Source organism: Ambystoma mexicanum, chromosome 2q, assembly GCF_040938575.1.
Source record: "Ambystoma mexicanum isolate Mex_15411 chromosome 2q, UKY_AmexF1_1, whole genome shotgun sequence".
NCBI lineage: Eukaryota > Metazoa > Chordata > Amphibia > Caudata > Ambystomatidae > Ambystoma > Ambystoma mexicanum.
The window spans coordinates 1060369361-1060387429 of NC_090924.1; the positions used below are offsets into that span (position 1 = coordinate 1060369361).

Below are 18069 nucleotides of genomic sequence, written 5' to 3' on the forward strand. Positions count from 1 at the left end.
TGGTCCCCGAGTCCGTACAAAGCAGTAAGGAGTTGTGGGTCGCCCAGGAACAGCAGTTACTGAGGGTACCACAAGGAAGTGACAGGGATAGCGCTGAACTGCAAGCAAAGCACTGAAATATCACAAAGGTGATGAAGATGGAGAGGGATCAGAGACCCTCAGATGTTTCAGTAATGCTTATACAAACGTTCATGAGGTCCACAATATGGTGGCTGTTGCCAGACAACATAATTTGGGTGGTGGAAATGGAAGGGAAGGTGGATGTGGAGGAAAAGTTAATCTCTGCCCAGGGGTGGGCATACATTTTGAATGCAGCTGATGACACGTGGGTGACAGGGAGAACACACAGAGTGGCAGGATTCAGAGGTGCTAGCACCAGCGCCTGTCCATGTATGGGTGGGTGACACAGAATTCTGTGGGGTGGCTCTACATATTTCCCAGAAAGGGGAGTATGAGGAAGAGGGAGGAGACACGGGCTGGCTAGGTATTGGGGGAGCTAACTGTGTGCAAAAGAGGGGCAGGAGGAAATTCTGGGAAAAAGTGGTGCAATGACAGATTTGGCGCCTGCAGGGAGAAAGAGGCAGGGTACAGATATTGCCTTTGCCTATGGTGACATTCGCTGCTAAGAGTACCAGCCACAATCTGACAGATACAAACAGTGTCCTGACAGCTTGGGGGAGACATATCTGGGCAGAACGACAAGGAATGAACTGGATTTCGGATGAACGTGTGACTGTGCAATGCTCTAGACGGGGCAGTGAACAAAATGCTGGTGGAAGGGATGGTGCCAGGTAAACTACATGAATGCATGTCAGAGACTGTCAAAACTCAGGGCATGTGCAGCAGAGAAGTACTTTGAAGATAGCACTGCAGTCATGTCACCTATTCCTAATAAGGACTGCGTGTCTGAGGTCCTGGCTCTTAGCACTCGCAGAAGACAGACGCAGCAAGGTGGGCATATAAATATATCCCCTGATATGGATATGATCAATAATGTCGTTGCTCCTTGCAAATGCATAATTAAGGAACTGGACTGCCAGACTTTGAATTTTGGTCTCACAGGATCTGCCACCCCTGAACTTAAACAAGGAAGGGATAATATTGCTATAAACCCTTTCCCCGCAGCCACCTCTCTGTTAGGAGGGAAACATGCAGAGCTAAAAATATTGTCACTTTCTGCCTTACAGTCGAGAACTGGGCCTAATAACTCTTCAGTAGATCATATTGCCCATGCCCAGTTGTCTCACATAAAGGCAGTGGCCCTCATTACGACCCTGGCGGAAGGGGTATTACGCCAGCGTAATGCATGGCGTACCCTTCCGCCTTACTACGAGTTCCCGTAGCGCCATGGCGGTTTTCACGCCTGGTTTTTCCGGGCAGAAAAATCCATGGCGCTACGGGACCTGTTGTTAATTACGCCACCGTAATTTACGGTGGCGTAATTAACGCCTTCCCCACTCCCATTATACCCTATGGGGCAAAAATGGGAATGGGGAAGGGTAAATGGGGATTGGGGACTTACCGCCCCGCCAAGGTCGGAATGGGGTGGTAAGTCCGCCAACCCCCATGGCGGAGTTGGCAGCTCTGCGCCATGGTCCATGGTGCAAATTGCACCATGGACCTCCGCCAGGGTCGTAATGAGGGCCAGTATATTTAAAGAGCTCCACCTATGTAATAGTCTGTCTGACCTCTGCTCCTTGGTGGACTTGTTAGATGACTATGTGATTGACCAGCGTCCTCCCAGAGTGAACAATGTATCTCAGATGGACAAACAACCTGTCCCAGTCACATTTCATTAGCCTGTAAAAATTGACAATATTTGACAAGCTGATATACAATTGGAGAGTGTGGATCAAGCCTCACAAACCGTACTGACTGGGTGACCCTTGGGCACCTTCTGCAGTGATTCCTTCTACTAAAGAACATGATAAATTGCCTGCTGATGATATTAGCGGGCAATCCCAGGAACTGTTTCTACACTCCCTGTATCTGACTATAAATCTCCTTTAAAATCTGTTAATCAACCTTTAGAGGTAAGTGATAAACTTAATCAAGTGACTTCTCTGAGATTGCGCATAGGAAAGTCTCAAATGCAGATAATTAAGGATAAAAATATACAGGCCTTTGTTATGGACCAAAGGAACTTTGTCTTTACAAACATTAAGAAATCTGAAAGAAATTAGCATAGAGAAGCTCTACATAACTAGGTGCTGGCAAGGCTTTGACATAGAACAGTGCCGGGAGTCGTCAGATTGTCTTATCTGAAGATACTACGCAGGATTGATTTGAGTAAATGGTTCTCTCAATCAAACAGGGACTGTATTCTCGTGGGTTATGGGTCTAGTAATTTACCTATGTATTTAGGAATGTGCCAATATTTGCCGAGGGGGTCCTCGAATTGTAACTTAATATCTTGATGCTACCTTTTTCAACTCTAGAGTATCATGATTATGACTTATCGATCTGTTCAGGAATAGACTATAGCCATCATGTGATTACCAAATGTGTTATTCTTGGACTGACATGTGCGTTGTTCCCTCTTTATGTGCTGCTGTGTTTTTTGTTCTTGTATGTTTGCTTACGCCCTCATGCCTCCGGGTTAATGGTGCACAGTATAAATGTAATAAAGTAAAGTAATCCAAACCATGAGGAAATTATTCAACCATTAAGCAAGAGGATGACTGCTTGGGTCACCTGGAACAACAGGTTCCGCTTGCTGCAAGTATACTGAGCACGGCAGAATACCATGGAAGTATGCCTAATCCTGTTCGTTAGACCAAAATGGTGGTGAGGTCTCAAACCCTTTTTAGAGGATTGAGGCAGACCGTTAAGGAGTTTAAACAACAATTAAATCCTGATCAGTACCCAAAAGGAGCTAATAATGAGCCCGCAATTCAAAATCCACACTATAATAGAATAGACCTATCAGGACACGTAAATCAAGACCAAAAAGGAAAGAACCAGTACTGGGCCAGTTCAGAAATAACTCACATATCCAGCCATTCAGAAGAATGGGGGACATGCCTGTCAGGAGGGAAGATGGGAATGAAACATAGAGACGTTCATCTGCTACCTGGATACACTGGGAGAACCACTACTTGGGAAAAGTCAGGGACGTCATTTCACCAAAATGCCAGGGAAATGGAAGTAACATCATACAACCCTTGACCTCTGATGACATTTTACCCCGCCCCAAGCGGCATCAGTGGAAATGATGGCACACAATCTTTCACCCCTTTACAAAACAGGAAGTTGCATCACATAGCATTGTTCCTCAGAATCGTTCTATGTGATGTTACCGAAAGAAATGACGGAGAGTTATTTTTTATCGAAACATTTCCAATGACAAAATATTGATTTGGCTCGCTGGATGCTCAAAGCAGACGAAAAACACTGATGAGATTTGCATTCATGCTGTGCTGTCGCTGGGTACTTCAGGCTGCTCTTACCCATTGCCAGCTAGCTAGACATAGCCCCCATACCCTTCCTGTTTCTACAGTAACAGGAATGAGCTGCACAGAAAGCCCCTCCTCTGAGCCCAACCATTCAGAAATTCTTCACTAATGGACTGGCAACCTGTTAGTGATGGCGCCTTCATGGTTTTTCCTGCAATGTCCCTATTATTTATCCAGCTAATGAGATCTAGAATCCAGGTAAAAAAGGTTGTGCCACATTTAGCTGCAATTACAACTGCCTTTTTCAGGTGCAATACAGATATCTGTTCTTGGCACTGTCACTGCCACAATGGGTCACAAGGGCAGGTCTGCGCACAGCAGAAGGGGAGCCAGGCGGAGCAGGTGCTACCCCTGTCAACCACCAAATGAGTGCCCTGGGAACAGTTAGCCTATTTGCTCATTGCTGAATGAAAGTTACTTTGAAGGGATGTGCCAGAGGTGCAAAGAGAAGTGATTAATCTGTGTTTGAAAAGAGGACCTACAGTAAGGTCCTATCCACAGATGTTTATATCTGATGGAAATCCCAAAGGTGACCCGCTTCCTCGACAACCCAGAGAAGATGAATCCCTTCCAGGAGGGTGAGATTATTGTCTGTCTTAAAAGGGTCCTAAAGGAGGTGGCAAAAATACACATTAGTGGCATAAGTGCTGCGTTGAGATTAATAAAGGTCATGAACAGACCACAGGGAGGTTTGAGAAAGCCATGCTTGTGGAAAAACATGTGAGCAACCTGAATGTAAAACAAGGTCATGGTGAGACTAAGAGGAATCTAATCTGAAAGAAACCCCTAGTGGGTGAGACCTGAGAGGATCCAAATAGAAACCAAGTTTGTGGAGAGATTTGGGAGAGGTTTGACAGAACAGAATACAAGGCCATGGAGAGTCCTGAGAAGTTTGAAGTTTTACAGAATAAAGATGGCCTTGCAATTCACATATTTGCCCAACCTGACCATTGTCCCTCTGTCAAATTCAGTTTTCTGCATGTTTTTGAATGAGAGATAAATTGGCTGATTTCTCGGGGCTTGACTGATGGTGTCCCACAATCCCAGTCTCTATTCTACAAAGGTTAGGCGAGGGCACTGCATGTGGCTAGAAAAACTGGCTTTTTTTTCAAAAACAGATTATGCATGTAACAAAGAACACCTGGAGTCAGTGAAGGGACTTTATAACTTGTTTTGATTTTTTCAGGTTCAAGGCATGTCTCTCAGACCGGCTAAGCTGGATCAGACTGTATTCAGATGGTCTAGCCTAGCCATAGTTAGTTCCCGTTTTTTGGAAGAGGGATCATGTTTTATGACACTTGATTCAATTTTGTTTAAAAGCTATGGTCAGATGGGAAGATGTAAATTAGATTCTTTGTTTTTGTAATTTTGTAAATCAGGTTGAGCACAGTTACCAATGGGATGTTTCTCTCCTGGTTCTGGACCAAGGTGGTTGGTCATGTGGTGCCCGTATTTTTCACATGCTGCTCCCTACACCTCTTTCCAGGTGCTCTGAATCTATTTCAGCATACAGAGTTGGTATGAACTCCAAAATGAAATACTTAATCATATAGAATAAATTACCCTTAATTATCACTCAGTTGACCCTTTGTTGCCAAATGGGAGGTTTCAAACACACCTTTAGGTGACCACACACGGGATTAGCTCATTATTTAGGGCCGGTCAAATCAAGAGCCAATATGCAGAGCAGATCCTAGAGATATCAGGCTCCTCATTACTCGTGTAACATGTTGGATACTTTGACTTTACTGGCTGCCTTTATTAGCTTTTTGACACCTAATGATGTGTGCTTTTCCAGACAATGTTTTTTTCTCTTTGTGCAAAACATCGGATTTGTAATTATTGTGATGATTTTAGTTACCAACATAAAGAAGGGCCTAGAGTTTTGAAGTAAAATTCACTTTCTTCTTCCGCCTGCCTGTCCAAATTACATCACATTGTATTTTCTCAATGAAATTAGACTTAGGGCCTCATCACGACTTGGGCGGTAACGCCGGCGGTATTACCGCCAGCGGTATTAGCCCTACCGCCGAACTCCCCGGCGCTAGTAGCGCCGGATCACGAGTTCGGCGGTAATGTCAATCCCCATTCCCCATTGAGCCCATTTGGGAATGCCCCATTCCCCATTGGGCTCAATGGGGAAATTTCACGCTAATACCACCGGTGGATTTCCTGCCGGCGGTAATAGCGCAAATTTTTGGCGGATTTCCCCCCAGCTCAGAGCTGGGGAGAAATCCACCGAAGTCCTGCTTTGGCGGACCCTTAAATCCGGCGGTAATAGCGCTACCACCGGATATAAGGGTTACCGCCAAAGTCGTGATGAGGCTATTAGACTTGGATTTGGTGGAGCATGTAGCAGATGGTCTTGTTTAATGAACATTAGACTTAAAAAGACATAAGGTTTTCCCAGTATGCATCACTCCCTTCAATGAATGTAAAAGTTAGAATGTACTTTTTCACAACTGTCATCACTTTGAGCAGTTTTAATCAATGTTTGACTGATATGGACACCGGAGCATCGTTTTGTATTTGTTCAATGTCTTTTAAACTTGCGATACTTTGGACATACTATGATTTCCAATATTTATCACTAAGTATTTCTTCAAATAATATCACACATAGGACATCATTTCTATCCCAATGTTTCAAACATTTGTAGCTCTTTAGTTTAGATCATACGATTTTGAATCCCAACACATCACAGCAGTGTATGTTAGACTTTGCCTGAACATTGCTTCCCAGTATTTGACGTACACACAAGACTCTGTGTTTCAGAAAATAAGAGTGGGTGTCCCAACATGTAGCAACTGTCAGTCCCTCCACTGTTGTTACTCTTTTGGGTGGACCACAATACTTGATGTCATTCCACAATCATTCTCTGGGTCACTCTGCTTTGCAGACTTCATGGGACTGATTCAATGTGATCTCTTCCCTTGCCTCCCATTCTCTATCCCTTGGCTTCTTCCCATTAGATCGGGGTTGTCCAACCGCAGGCCTCAATGGCTAGTAACATTTTGGATTTTCAGGATACACCTCCTTAATATTCATGAGATAATTTGCATACAGTGGTTCTAAATGACACACACTTTTTTATGAATATTAATGAGGGACATCCAGAAAACCAGTCAGGATTCTGGCACTCGAGGCCTGGAGTTGGACAACGCTGCATTAGATTGGGCTTTAGTCTATCATTTCGGTTTGACAAGGCTGCCACCAGTGTCAAGTCTAGGGTATTATTTACCTCTCATTGCCAACACAACTTCTCAGAAAGCGAAATTCCTAAAAGTATTTTAAGAATGTTCTAGAAGATGCACTTAAGTTCGGATGTAACTGTTTCTGAAATATATTAATGCAAAGTTCTTCAACCCAAATTTGTTCACTTTGCAGTGTTTTACAGGGACCCAATGGATGCTTCCTATTAGAAATATTATAAATAATGATTTGGATTTAGACAGTGTTCTAACACTCTTTCTCGTCATATCCATGTGCCTTACCCCCAAAAAATGTTTTGTTCATCTGCACCTGTCGTTGGAAGTATGACTATGAGTGATTCTTAACATCCAAAGTTCGAATAACTGCAGATGCTAACGGTATGTGGCATAGCTCTAGCATTTCACCTTTTCTCACTGTGCATAAGAGAATGACACATGTATTTCAAACAACAATTCAATAAACAGTGCGATTTTGCTAAATGTATGTTTTATCTCTGGTAATTATACGATTTCAATCAGTTAGTTTAGGTGTTCCAAGAGGTAATGATCAATGCTTCCATGCGAAGATTTTCTATTAGGATATAATTATTGTTCCAACTTAAAAAACTTCAACATACAATCTACGTATCACTTTCTGGGTCAAGGGCATAACAACGTCCTAATATTAATGGAAATGCAAATACTGGCGATGTACATATAAAAAAACATAACTTGAAATCTTTATTTATTATGACCAACTCGTTGATATTCACTTTCCCAGTCTTGTGAAGATGAAAGGCTGGCTCTGCACTAACAAGGCTCCAATCCGGGACCTGTGAGTACTCCCATTTCCCTGCAGGTGGGAACTCTGCATATGTACAGTTTATCAGCCGATAAATGAAGCCATGAAGCATACTGTTCCTACTTGGGATCAACAAATACACTTTACATGTTCTAATATGAGATGCATGGTATTTATATGAACGTTGTTACAGTGAATGTTGGGAACATGATCAGTATTAAAATAATTGACTAATCGGTCAATTGATGGGAGAACTTGATAACTATGGTTAAAAGGGCACCATGGGATTCCATCTGTTTCCCAGTATGTAGAGAGATGTATTTTAAACACTGCAATGGAAAACCAACAAACGCAAGCTAAATGCTAATTTCTGAATGTGCATATATTAAGAGAAGAGTAGGATGTTACAAGGGAAGACACCTCAAGGGGCTGTTTGGTATCAGATCCCTGCATGGGGAGAGATCCTGCTGTTGAAAGAAGCACGGCCTCTGTGAGGAATAGCTTGAGCTGGCTTCACTGATTGATAGCAACGCTTCCTATTTCAATGCATGAACATTTGCTGCCAGGAGCACACTGAGGCTTATTTCAATGTGGAAATGTTCTAAGTGACAAGTCCTTTATCTCCATTGCCGCCTGGCATCGCCATGAATCACTAATATGGACACCTCATGTTCTCTGAGAGCCTCTAAGTACTTCCCTCTGCCAACACACCCGCCTGGCCATTTTGCATAAACACGCCGCTCTAGGCTATTGGAAGTTTAATGTGGGCAATAAAGATTTGGTAAACACAATAATAATTTTGAATCTAATTTCCCCAAGGCAAGTTTGAGGGAACATATTGTGTTTATGAGTGATACATGGGTGATATGTCTTAATATACAACAAGAGCAGACCCGTACCATTAACTTTATCACTAAAGCAACAGCAATAAATCAGGTATTTAGCGGGAAGCCTGTACTATCAAGAATAAGCAAAAAAATGAGAAAATCAAGAGCAGCCTTGCTTTCTCGGCTAATGAGTAGACTAACAAGGAGGTTACATGTAGCTACAAGAGGGATCGCTAACCTTTTCTAACGCGATTAGTTATCCCATTAGAGACAGGGGCCATCAGGTTATTTTATACAAATAATATAACCTTTATCTTGCACAATAGATTTGCCCCTCCTCATATTCTGTGTGTCCTGAACATTAATTACAGCCTAACAAGGGTCAGAAATGAAGTTTGTTCGTAAGCTCCTAAAGGCCATGATCACCTCTTCGGTAATGCCTCCGGCAATTTATAAGTTCAGCCATATAAATAGTAGCCTTGTAAATGTTAATGGACCAAATGATCTCGCAGATTGCTTTACATGAACCGATATCTCTTCAGAACGTTGCTTTATTCCAGCTACTGCTGTACTTTTGCCTTCAGAGATAAAGCCAGCCAAGTCCTCCTGTTCGAGCTTACCTGCTTGTGAGCGTGGTCATAGGAATTGATGTGGTTGTCAAACTCCTGGTGTTTGTGATACTGCTTGTCACATAATTCACAGTAGAAATTAGCCTTCAAATCCTCGAGGGCATTCGCGATGGCCTTCTCTTTTTCAGCATAACCCTGCAGAAGAAGAATGAGATGTTGATAAAGAAGCAGTGGACATCATAGGATGTAACATAATGAGAAAGGTTTCATCACAAGAGGCAACACTGTTTTTGCTATACAATGAAGTAAATTAAATTAGGGAATCAGCTTGAGAACGAAGATTGCACACTTGACTGACTGACTTTGGAAGTAACGCATTGTTTGGTCAATTCCATAAATGCTTTATGCAATACTGATTTAGCAATTTGCATATTACAATGTATCATACAATTCCATTTTTCAAATCATGTGGTTAGTCAGTCCAATTTAATTTGGTACTTAGTTACATATATTAATTACATGGAAAACAGCATAGCATAACTCAATGACTCATGGCATATATGCAGCCAAATATGAAAGGAAATATGCAGCCAAATATGAAAGGATGGAAGGGTGCTATTACATCTCAAATATATGACCCAGCTTTACTATGAGAAGCATAAAGGTAACATTTGTTGAGGTCATTAGCTACCATTTATTGGGTATGGGATTTAAAGTCGCAAGGCCATACATTTAAATATATCCGTAATGCTTCCTTATGTGTATATGACACTGTCTGATTAATAAGTAGGTTTGAACTTTCATTAACAAGTTTTTCACTCAAGGGGGGTTTAGTTGATGCCCATTAACATGAAATCACTAATTTGGCAACACTTCTCCTTTTCACTTCGTGTGTTCTGTGCCCTCTTCCTCCCTCTATCAACTTATGAGCTGTAAATCGGGATCAAGTGGCATCTGATGCCTAAAAAAACTCCAACAATATATAATATTAAAGACTTTAATTGTTCCAGAATTAAGGTGATACTCATCAAGACCAGCTGGCAGGAGAGGTGTGTCCTATGGCAGGGGCAGAGGATGTGACCCATGTTTATGATTGCCTTGCAATTGTCCAGAAAAGTGTTGAAGCAAATATCCAGGGTCCCGGGGTCCAGGGGATCGGTAAGTATGGCAGTAAAAATAGTGATAAAATTTTAGTGCAATTTTTACCAATCCGTGGGATTCTGTTCCATTTCTGTGGTGGAATTTGCGAATAGGACATGCTTGACTTGTCTACCTGCTTTCTCCACTCCTGCTGACAAATGTGGCTGTGTTACAACCACAAGGTATTTTGATGCTGGTGGAAAAGCAATGTATTCTTATGGAATCCGCCCTAAATGATGACCTGGTAAATTCAGATGTATTCCCCAGGAATCAATTGTAAATGCCTCCCCCAATCATTAGTGAGGCACTTGTACTTCTCCACTATGTACTGGAAAAGTGAAGAGTAAAGTTGACTTTGCTTTGTTTTAATCTTGACTTTTGCACTATGCTTGGAAAAGGGGACTGTGCACGGAAGGTACCTTTTGGACATAAGTGAACATGGACGTGGTCCCATCTGTTTAATTTAGGAATTAAATTAGCATGAACCATTTTGAAGTCCGTTAGACACCATGCACAGATTAACATTTCACCTTTATCAGCAGCCCTGGTGCCATATGCTACTCCGCCAGACTTTGACATCCCTCTGTCTACGTGTTTTGTCGAGTGAGAAAAGACACACAAGTGTACAGAACTGGAGCAAATATGTATACAACCCCCAGTAAATAGCAGTGCTTACTGATTTTAGTGTCAACATTGCATTCCTTCAGGGCCATTCCTAGGGGAGTTCATGAGGGATAGTATGCCCAGGGCCTCACACACTAAATGGGGCCTCGCTTTGTAGACAGCATTTCTTTTTCTTTTGTCTTGCTGGCAGGTACAGCAAGGGCTTCTGGGGCTGCCGTACATTCTCCCTGCTGTTTCCCATTCATTTGTTGATATATTTAAAACCTGCCTGCCTTCCTGCCATGCTAACCTCATGAATATCAGACTGGGGACAAGGCTCGATTGACTAGAATGAAGCTGCAAATGTTAGAAGCTGTCCACAGCCTCATAACCTGGGTGAGACTTCAAGCTGTCTACAGAACTATGACCTGGCAACCATCTTTAGCCACAGTCTTATAATCTGGGACATCAAGCTGTCCACAGACCTATGGCATTGGAACTCTCGCTATGCGCAGTCTTATAAAATGAGACCTTAAGCTTTTGCTTTTGTGTAATCTTCTTTTCTTTGTGAATGCAGAGGTTTATTCCCTCATTGCTTTGCAAATGCATGTTTTGTTTTATAAAGTGTATTTCCTTCTCAAACCATGTTTCACAGAGCGTTTCCTTCTAGGCATTTGACATTCTACGTTGAGGATTAGTAGAGATGCTTTTCTCATTCGCTTATCTTACTGCATTGCCTTTGGAAAATATGAAATCTCAGGTGTCGCATTTCTTTTCTAAAAGTAAACTATGTTTTTTGCTGTGACATGTTTCTATATCCTCTGTTTTATTTATTTATTTATTGTTCACTTGTTAGACGCTTAGAGAGCAAGTGTATACTGTTTCAAAGTGCCCACAGGGCAACAGGGAGGGGAAAGGGGATGAACGACAAAGTAATACAACAATGATAAATAATTAAATTCACGAAATACAACAAAATAAGAAGAGACAGTTGGGGGGGGGACAAACCTACTATGCCCTGTGAGAGTTCAGACCGTGCAAGTGCAGGTTCAGAAAAGTCAAGGAAATGAAGGCTACATTCGGTGGGTGGGGTGATTCCCTGGAGGATAGGTCGCCGACCGATATGCTCTCCGTGTCCTTCGGTTAAAGAGTGAGTGTTCACCTGCTCCCATTCGCTCAGTAAAATAGTTGTGTGGGAGTCTGTGATAAGTTTGCTTGATATTATATTCATAAGTATGTGCAACTGTAATAGGCACATGTGTTAAATATGGAAACAGTATAGATATATTTCCCAAATGTTTGTGATCCCTAGCAGAGCACCTACTATCTATGACTCTCAGTTCACTTACGTGTCAACATTAGAACAAGAACAAATATCAAACATTGATCAACTTAACAAGGGCAACCTTTAAAACTGGTTTTACAAAGGGCATTGGGAAAAGAGCCTTTGATCAATGAGGGGCAGTGAGTAGTGGGGGAACGAGATGGCAAGATAAAAGGAGGGGCGAGGATAAGAAGGTTGAACTAGAGCGAGTGGGGGAAAGCAGAGCAGTGATAAGCGAAAGAAAGAATACAGCTTGAATGACACTATTTGAAGATGTGTGGTGAGGGAGAAAATGGGTGGTGCAGTGCACAGGCCTGGACGAAAGTCTTCATAAAACATTTCTTCAAAGAGCTTCAGGAGATATTGAAAAGCCCATACGTCAGCAACTGGATGTAGTACAACCTATTGTAAATAGTATAATGGAATTTCAAAAAGGATGCCCAGTCTTCAAGTTAAACAAAAACAGAAGCAGCAGATTGTATTATTATTTTTAGTATTATTATTTTGTTATTGTTTTTATTAAGTGCAGACCTAGATTTGAGCAGCAACGGAACGCTTTACAGAGGTATGCCACAATACAAATACATAATGCAGTGCTTTACAGAGGAATACAACAGTAAAGGTCTTGGGCTCTTTTCTGAATTGTAGGAGCACGTGGTTGGTTTGATGCTGTCAGGGAGGAGGGTGCAAAGTCTTGGGGCATAGACAGAGAAGGTTTGTTTTCTATTCCTTTTTTTTTTGCAGTGCCAGATTTCAAGTCTGCATGTGTCATGGCTTCTGGTGGTGCACTGTCTGCCATATATGCTGAGTTTCTCTGCGAGGTAGCTTGATGACTTGACAATGACTGCCTTATAGATGATGCATCAAGACTTGAAGGTGATTTGTGCATGCAGTGGGAGCCAGTGAAGGTCGATGAGGGCCAGGGTGATGTGGACCTATGTGAGTGGACTCTTGATGAGTTGTGCGGACATGTGTAGGACACTTCTCAGGGACACAAGGGAGGATATGATATGGCATTTATAATGCATCTATACACAAGTTGCGACGAGGCAAGGGAGGGAAAACAGAGGGAAGACAGACAAAGATCCTACTAGGCCAGGTGATATTGAGATCATGCAAGTGGAGGGGAGGGGGGAAGGGGAAGTGCGGGGGGAAGGGGAGGGGGCAGTGCAGTACACAGGATAACAGTGAAATAAATGAAGACAATAAATAAAAATGTGTCCAGCTGATGGCAAGTGCAAGGGTACGCGAGACACCAGGGGTCAAGAGCTAGTAACTGATGGGAGGCCTTCGAGGAGTGCATTGCTTCCATCCAGGTGGGATAGGACCAGTGCTTGAACAGTGGATCTAAAGCAGATGATAGTTATGGCAGGGGAATAATGAAAATGATTCCATGTCCGCTGCGAGTAGCTCATGCTAGCAAACTTTCAAATGATATTTGAGAAATGTTCTACTAGACCCAGTTTAAGGAAATGGGTTTTATTAATGGCATTCGTGCCAGGACCTTTAATCATAGAGATTCAAAAGATGTATAGACACCCACCTGTGCGCAGCTGTATGCATTAGAAACTCATTGAAAATAGTTAAAAGGGAGTTGTATCAGGGCACAGTGCAATGAGGTAAACATCAAGAGAGGGCAGAGTTTAAATAAGGGAAGGCTGTGAATGTTAATTTACTTGTACTGTAATCAATTGCTGAAAAATACTTTATTTAACAATCAGTTATCCTAAAAAATGGCAGAAAATATAAATGCATGTTTATGCACCATAACAAAAGCATGTTTGCAAAACATAATGTTGATGCTATAATTAATCATAAACTACTGATTTCATTCACTCATTTCAACATGCTTCCACAATTAAAGGCTTTGCATTTCCTATACGTAGTGTACAAAAATAACTATTTCTATTTCCAAGCACCTTCAAAATGTATTTTATGAAAATCACACAATTCTACATCTGTGTACTTTTTGAACATTTTGCAGTATTGTTCCTGTATTACTGAACGTTTCTTGTGTACGGTGTTCGCATGTAAGTGAATGTTGCAGGTATGTAAGCATGCTATGCTATAAAGTGCTGCATATATTTGTGTGCAGGTTTTTCACTTAGCATTATTTAATTGACAGAATTCCCTTGCATCTGACCAACTGAAATTTCACCAAGGTTGTATCAAACTCAGGGAGGCTTCATTATGGAACAGTTTCATAGTGACTGGGGTAATCTGACTGCATGTCAGCGAAGCTGTTTTCCATTATATGGTATGCATTGTTTTCAGAGAATACAGTATTGTATTTTATTTGCATGCATCTTTCAGACTTGTGCCCTTATATTATTCCCTTCTGATGTTATTCAAGCTCCTTCAAAATCCCCAAATGAAGGTCATTACTACGAGATTTAATTTCACAGGATGTTGTTTGGATGTTGTCTGGAACGCTTTGTTCTGTGGTTCTAGCCCCGTGTGTTGAAAGCACACACTCGTGTACCATACAGTACATACAGTTTTGTTCTACTTTTCTATGAGCATTGTTTTGGATGAAACGAGTATTTTCATTTAGAAATGTGACACCTCATGCACTATCCAAAGATTACAACAATGTCAGTGAGCTACTCCACCTGGAATACGGATGCCACCGGAAGGAATCTGTCAATAACTGTGGACGACTAATGCTTAAACAATGCTGAGGAAGCTTACACTCCAGGGCCAGAAAGTGTGTATGTATGCATGCAGTTCATAGAGCGTAAAGCTCACTGGCAAGCAATGGAGAACTGCACATAGGGGACACACCCAGTGGGCTAAAGGTAGCATGCAGGGGTTTTAGAGGAGCTGGAACGGGTTGGATGAGCAGCTGAGGTAGGGGCTTGAAGGGGGAGGAGGGCATTGGTAGGGTTCTGTGGAACTATCAGCTATTAGTGAGATATTTTTGGAAGAGTAGGTTCTTTATGTCCTTCCTGACCCCTATAATGGAGGAGCAGTATAACCTGCATTGTTAAAAAGTTCCAGAGACAGGGTTTATAGCAGTTTCCTTGGGCCACATTAAAAAAAACTATTATACGGCACATAAACAATTAGACAAAAGAGAGCATTTCCAGGAAACTTACAATTCAAAAGTGGAGATTTTTTTGTTTTGTTATTTGGGTCGCCATGCAATATATGCTTCCACTTAGACACGCATTAAGAGGAGCATATAATAATTGAGATTGGCATAGTGAATCAGGATGGCTTGGAAATGGCCACTTAACCTGGCAAAAGAAAATCTACCCTCTCAGACGAAGGGTGTATTGTAGGCTTGACAAGGGTTCAGGGCACTGCTTGTAGACAGTGAAGGCCCGGTGATTTTATTGGTACCTGATAATAATTACTTATGTCTTTAAAGTTAACCTCTAACAGAGCTATGGTCCTCATTCGGTATTGGCTATTAAGTGGCAGTGGCATGTGACATGGAACACATATCTTGTCTGTGCTATGCAGCTGATTGTCACTAGGGGAAATAGAAAACTGAAATATGACCTATATGAACAAAATATCTGCCAGTTTTATAAAAAAACGCACAAACTACTCAGCTCCACAAAATTAAACAAATACTCTACAAATATGAATGAGCAAAGGAAGTAACAAGACTTTGGGCCTCATTCCGAGTTTGGAGGTAACCACGCCGCTATTTGCGGCATGGCTGCCTCCAAACCTATTCCGATTCCGCCCTGGTGAATGAAGTAATTAACGGTCCATTCCAAGGCTGGAGGGACCGGTAATTCCCCATTCACTAGGACCCTTCCCCATTCCCATTTTAGCCTCCATAGGGCTCAATGGGAATGGGGAAGGTGCTAATAACGGTACCGTAAATTACGGTACCGTTATTAGCACTAAAGTCCCTTTGCAGGTCCCGTCCTTAACGCCTGCTAAAAGCAGGGGTTAAGGAAGGACCAGCATAGGGAACTTGTAGTAGGGCGATAAGGGTTTAATGGCACCGGTCTCGTTACTGGTGACCGTTAAACCTTACAGCCCTACTCTGAATGAGGCCCTTGGGCCTCATTCCGGATTTGGAGCTAACCATGGAGTAATTAGCTCCATGGTTGCGTCCGAAACCGTCCCAAATCCGGCATGGTGAATGGAGTAATTACCGGTCCATTCCAGGGTTGGAGGGACCGGTAATTCCCCATTCACCTTTTGCCCTTCCCCGTTCCCATTTCTGCCCCATAGGGCTCAATGGGAATAGGGAAGGAGGTAATTACGGCACCTTAAATTACGGTACCGTAATTACCTCCGAAGTACCTTTGCGGGTCCCGTACTTTACTCCTGCTAAAAGCAGGAGGTAAGGAAGGACCCGCAAAGGGACCTCGGAATACGGAGGTAAGGGATTACTGGCATCGGCACCCTTACCGGTGCCGATAATTCCTTACCTCCAACCTCGGAATGACCCCCATTGTCCCCACACACTAATGCCACACATCTACTCATTGCCTCCTCCACATTCATCCCACACAGGCACTGCCTCCACACAATGCTCACCCATACTACCTCCCCATCTAATTACCACAACACAGTGACCCCACTCACACAGCCACCCACACACACTGAATGGCTGACACTGCCCACACATGTAAACTACCCTTTGCACATATTTCCCCCACAAACATTGCATGCCCCCAAATACTACCCCACACACGGCCCCTACACACACTGAACCCACATACACTGCCCCAACAAACACACACTTCCCCTACATACGTTCCCCAACACACACTCACACACACACACGGAATACAGCCAGTGCAACTAAACACACTTTCGGCCCCACATACTAAATGTCCCCACACACACTGCCACTTAACCCCACACACTGCCACATCCACCATCCAATCACCACTACTCCACGCACACTTCAACACTCCTACGCATGCCTTGTCCCCTACACACTGACCTCCCCGAAATACAAACTGTATTCCACACACCAGTGCCCTCACCCACCCACTGCCCACATCCCCACCCACCCAAACATGAATCCTTTTTGTGATTTATAATTTTCCTATCACCCCTGTATTCATGCTCAGAGTGATACATTATTATGTATGTTGCATATTCTCTGTTCTTTCCACAGTGGTGTTTTTTGTGTGTTTTTCTATTTAGTCATTTTTGCAGATGGTGTGTTTTAATAAATTATCTCTATTTTTATAGAGCCTTGAATGGACAGTACCTGTATTTTAGACTGCTATGCTTTGTTGTTTAGGTTGCTAGTAAATCACATTCACACTTCTCTTAAATGTGTAGCTTTCTGTCGCCCACAAAAGGCAAAGGAGGTGTATCTCTTACCTTTGCCTATTTTACCCTTGCCAAGTGGGCATTTTAGCCTCTACTCATCCTTGTACACCTGCAAGGCATAATCTAATTGGTCACACATACACTGTACACAACACACACACTATTGTTGTGAGTATGGTTTGCGTACCTATATATCTCAAATAAATTCCTGGCAATGATGCAAGTGCGTGGACATATTTGGCCAACAGCTGCCAAAGGTGAGTGTCGCAAAGTATAGGGTGATACCCAACAAATGATCATACATAGCCTATTAAAAAGACAAAACTACTGGCTATGCCAATGCTTTTTTTGTGTGGAAGTTCCAGCCAGCCTGTAACGTTTTTTTTTTACAGTTGGTTTTGGGTCTCCTACATTACCATAGAAACACAAAGACTTGATTTCAATTCCTCGGGGTAACTGTTTTGGTGTTAAGATAGTGTTAATTGATTGACAGTTTTATGCAACTATCAACCAGACCCTTGATTATTTGCTTGAACAAGGGTGGTATTTCCTTGTATGGTATTTGCTGTCATACTAAACATGAACTTAAAGGAGAGTCTCCCATCGCCTGTTGGTGGTACAGCACAGCCAATGGACTGTGCAACAAAAAAGAAAAATGTAAGGGGCCCTCAGCAACCTTTTTTCACCAGGTCCCACTAAACTCTCTGACTGGCCTGCGCCAATGCCCATGCTCTGCAGGTTATAAACTAGGCAGCGGCCTAGCATTGCCTTATTTTAGAACCAGTCCTACCACTTTCAAGTGGTTGCCAGTCATCAGGTAGCTATGGAGATTATCTAAGCAAATGTCTAGAAAATTGAAGGAAAGGTGCTGAGATCTGCACCAAATTAAAGTGACACCAAAG

At 42.5% G+C, this 18069-nt stretch overlaps 1 protein-coding gene across 2 annotated transcripts in view; it reads right to left on the reverse strand.

The window, feature by feature from the left end:
* ZNF804B (zinc finger protein 804B) overlaps positions 1-18069 on the reverse strand; it is a 1261227-nt gene that overhangs the window by 351501 nt on the left and 891657 nt on the right. For both annotated transcript variants that reach the window (XM_069648408.1, XM_069648409.1), the window contains one exon: positions 8896-9039. In XM_069648408.1, the coding sequence (XP_069504509.1) occupies positions 8896-9039 (144 nt within the window). The remainder of the gene's footprint in view (positions 1-8895; positions 9040-18069) is intronic.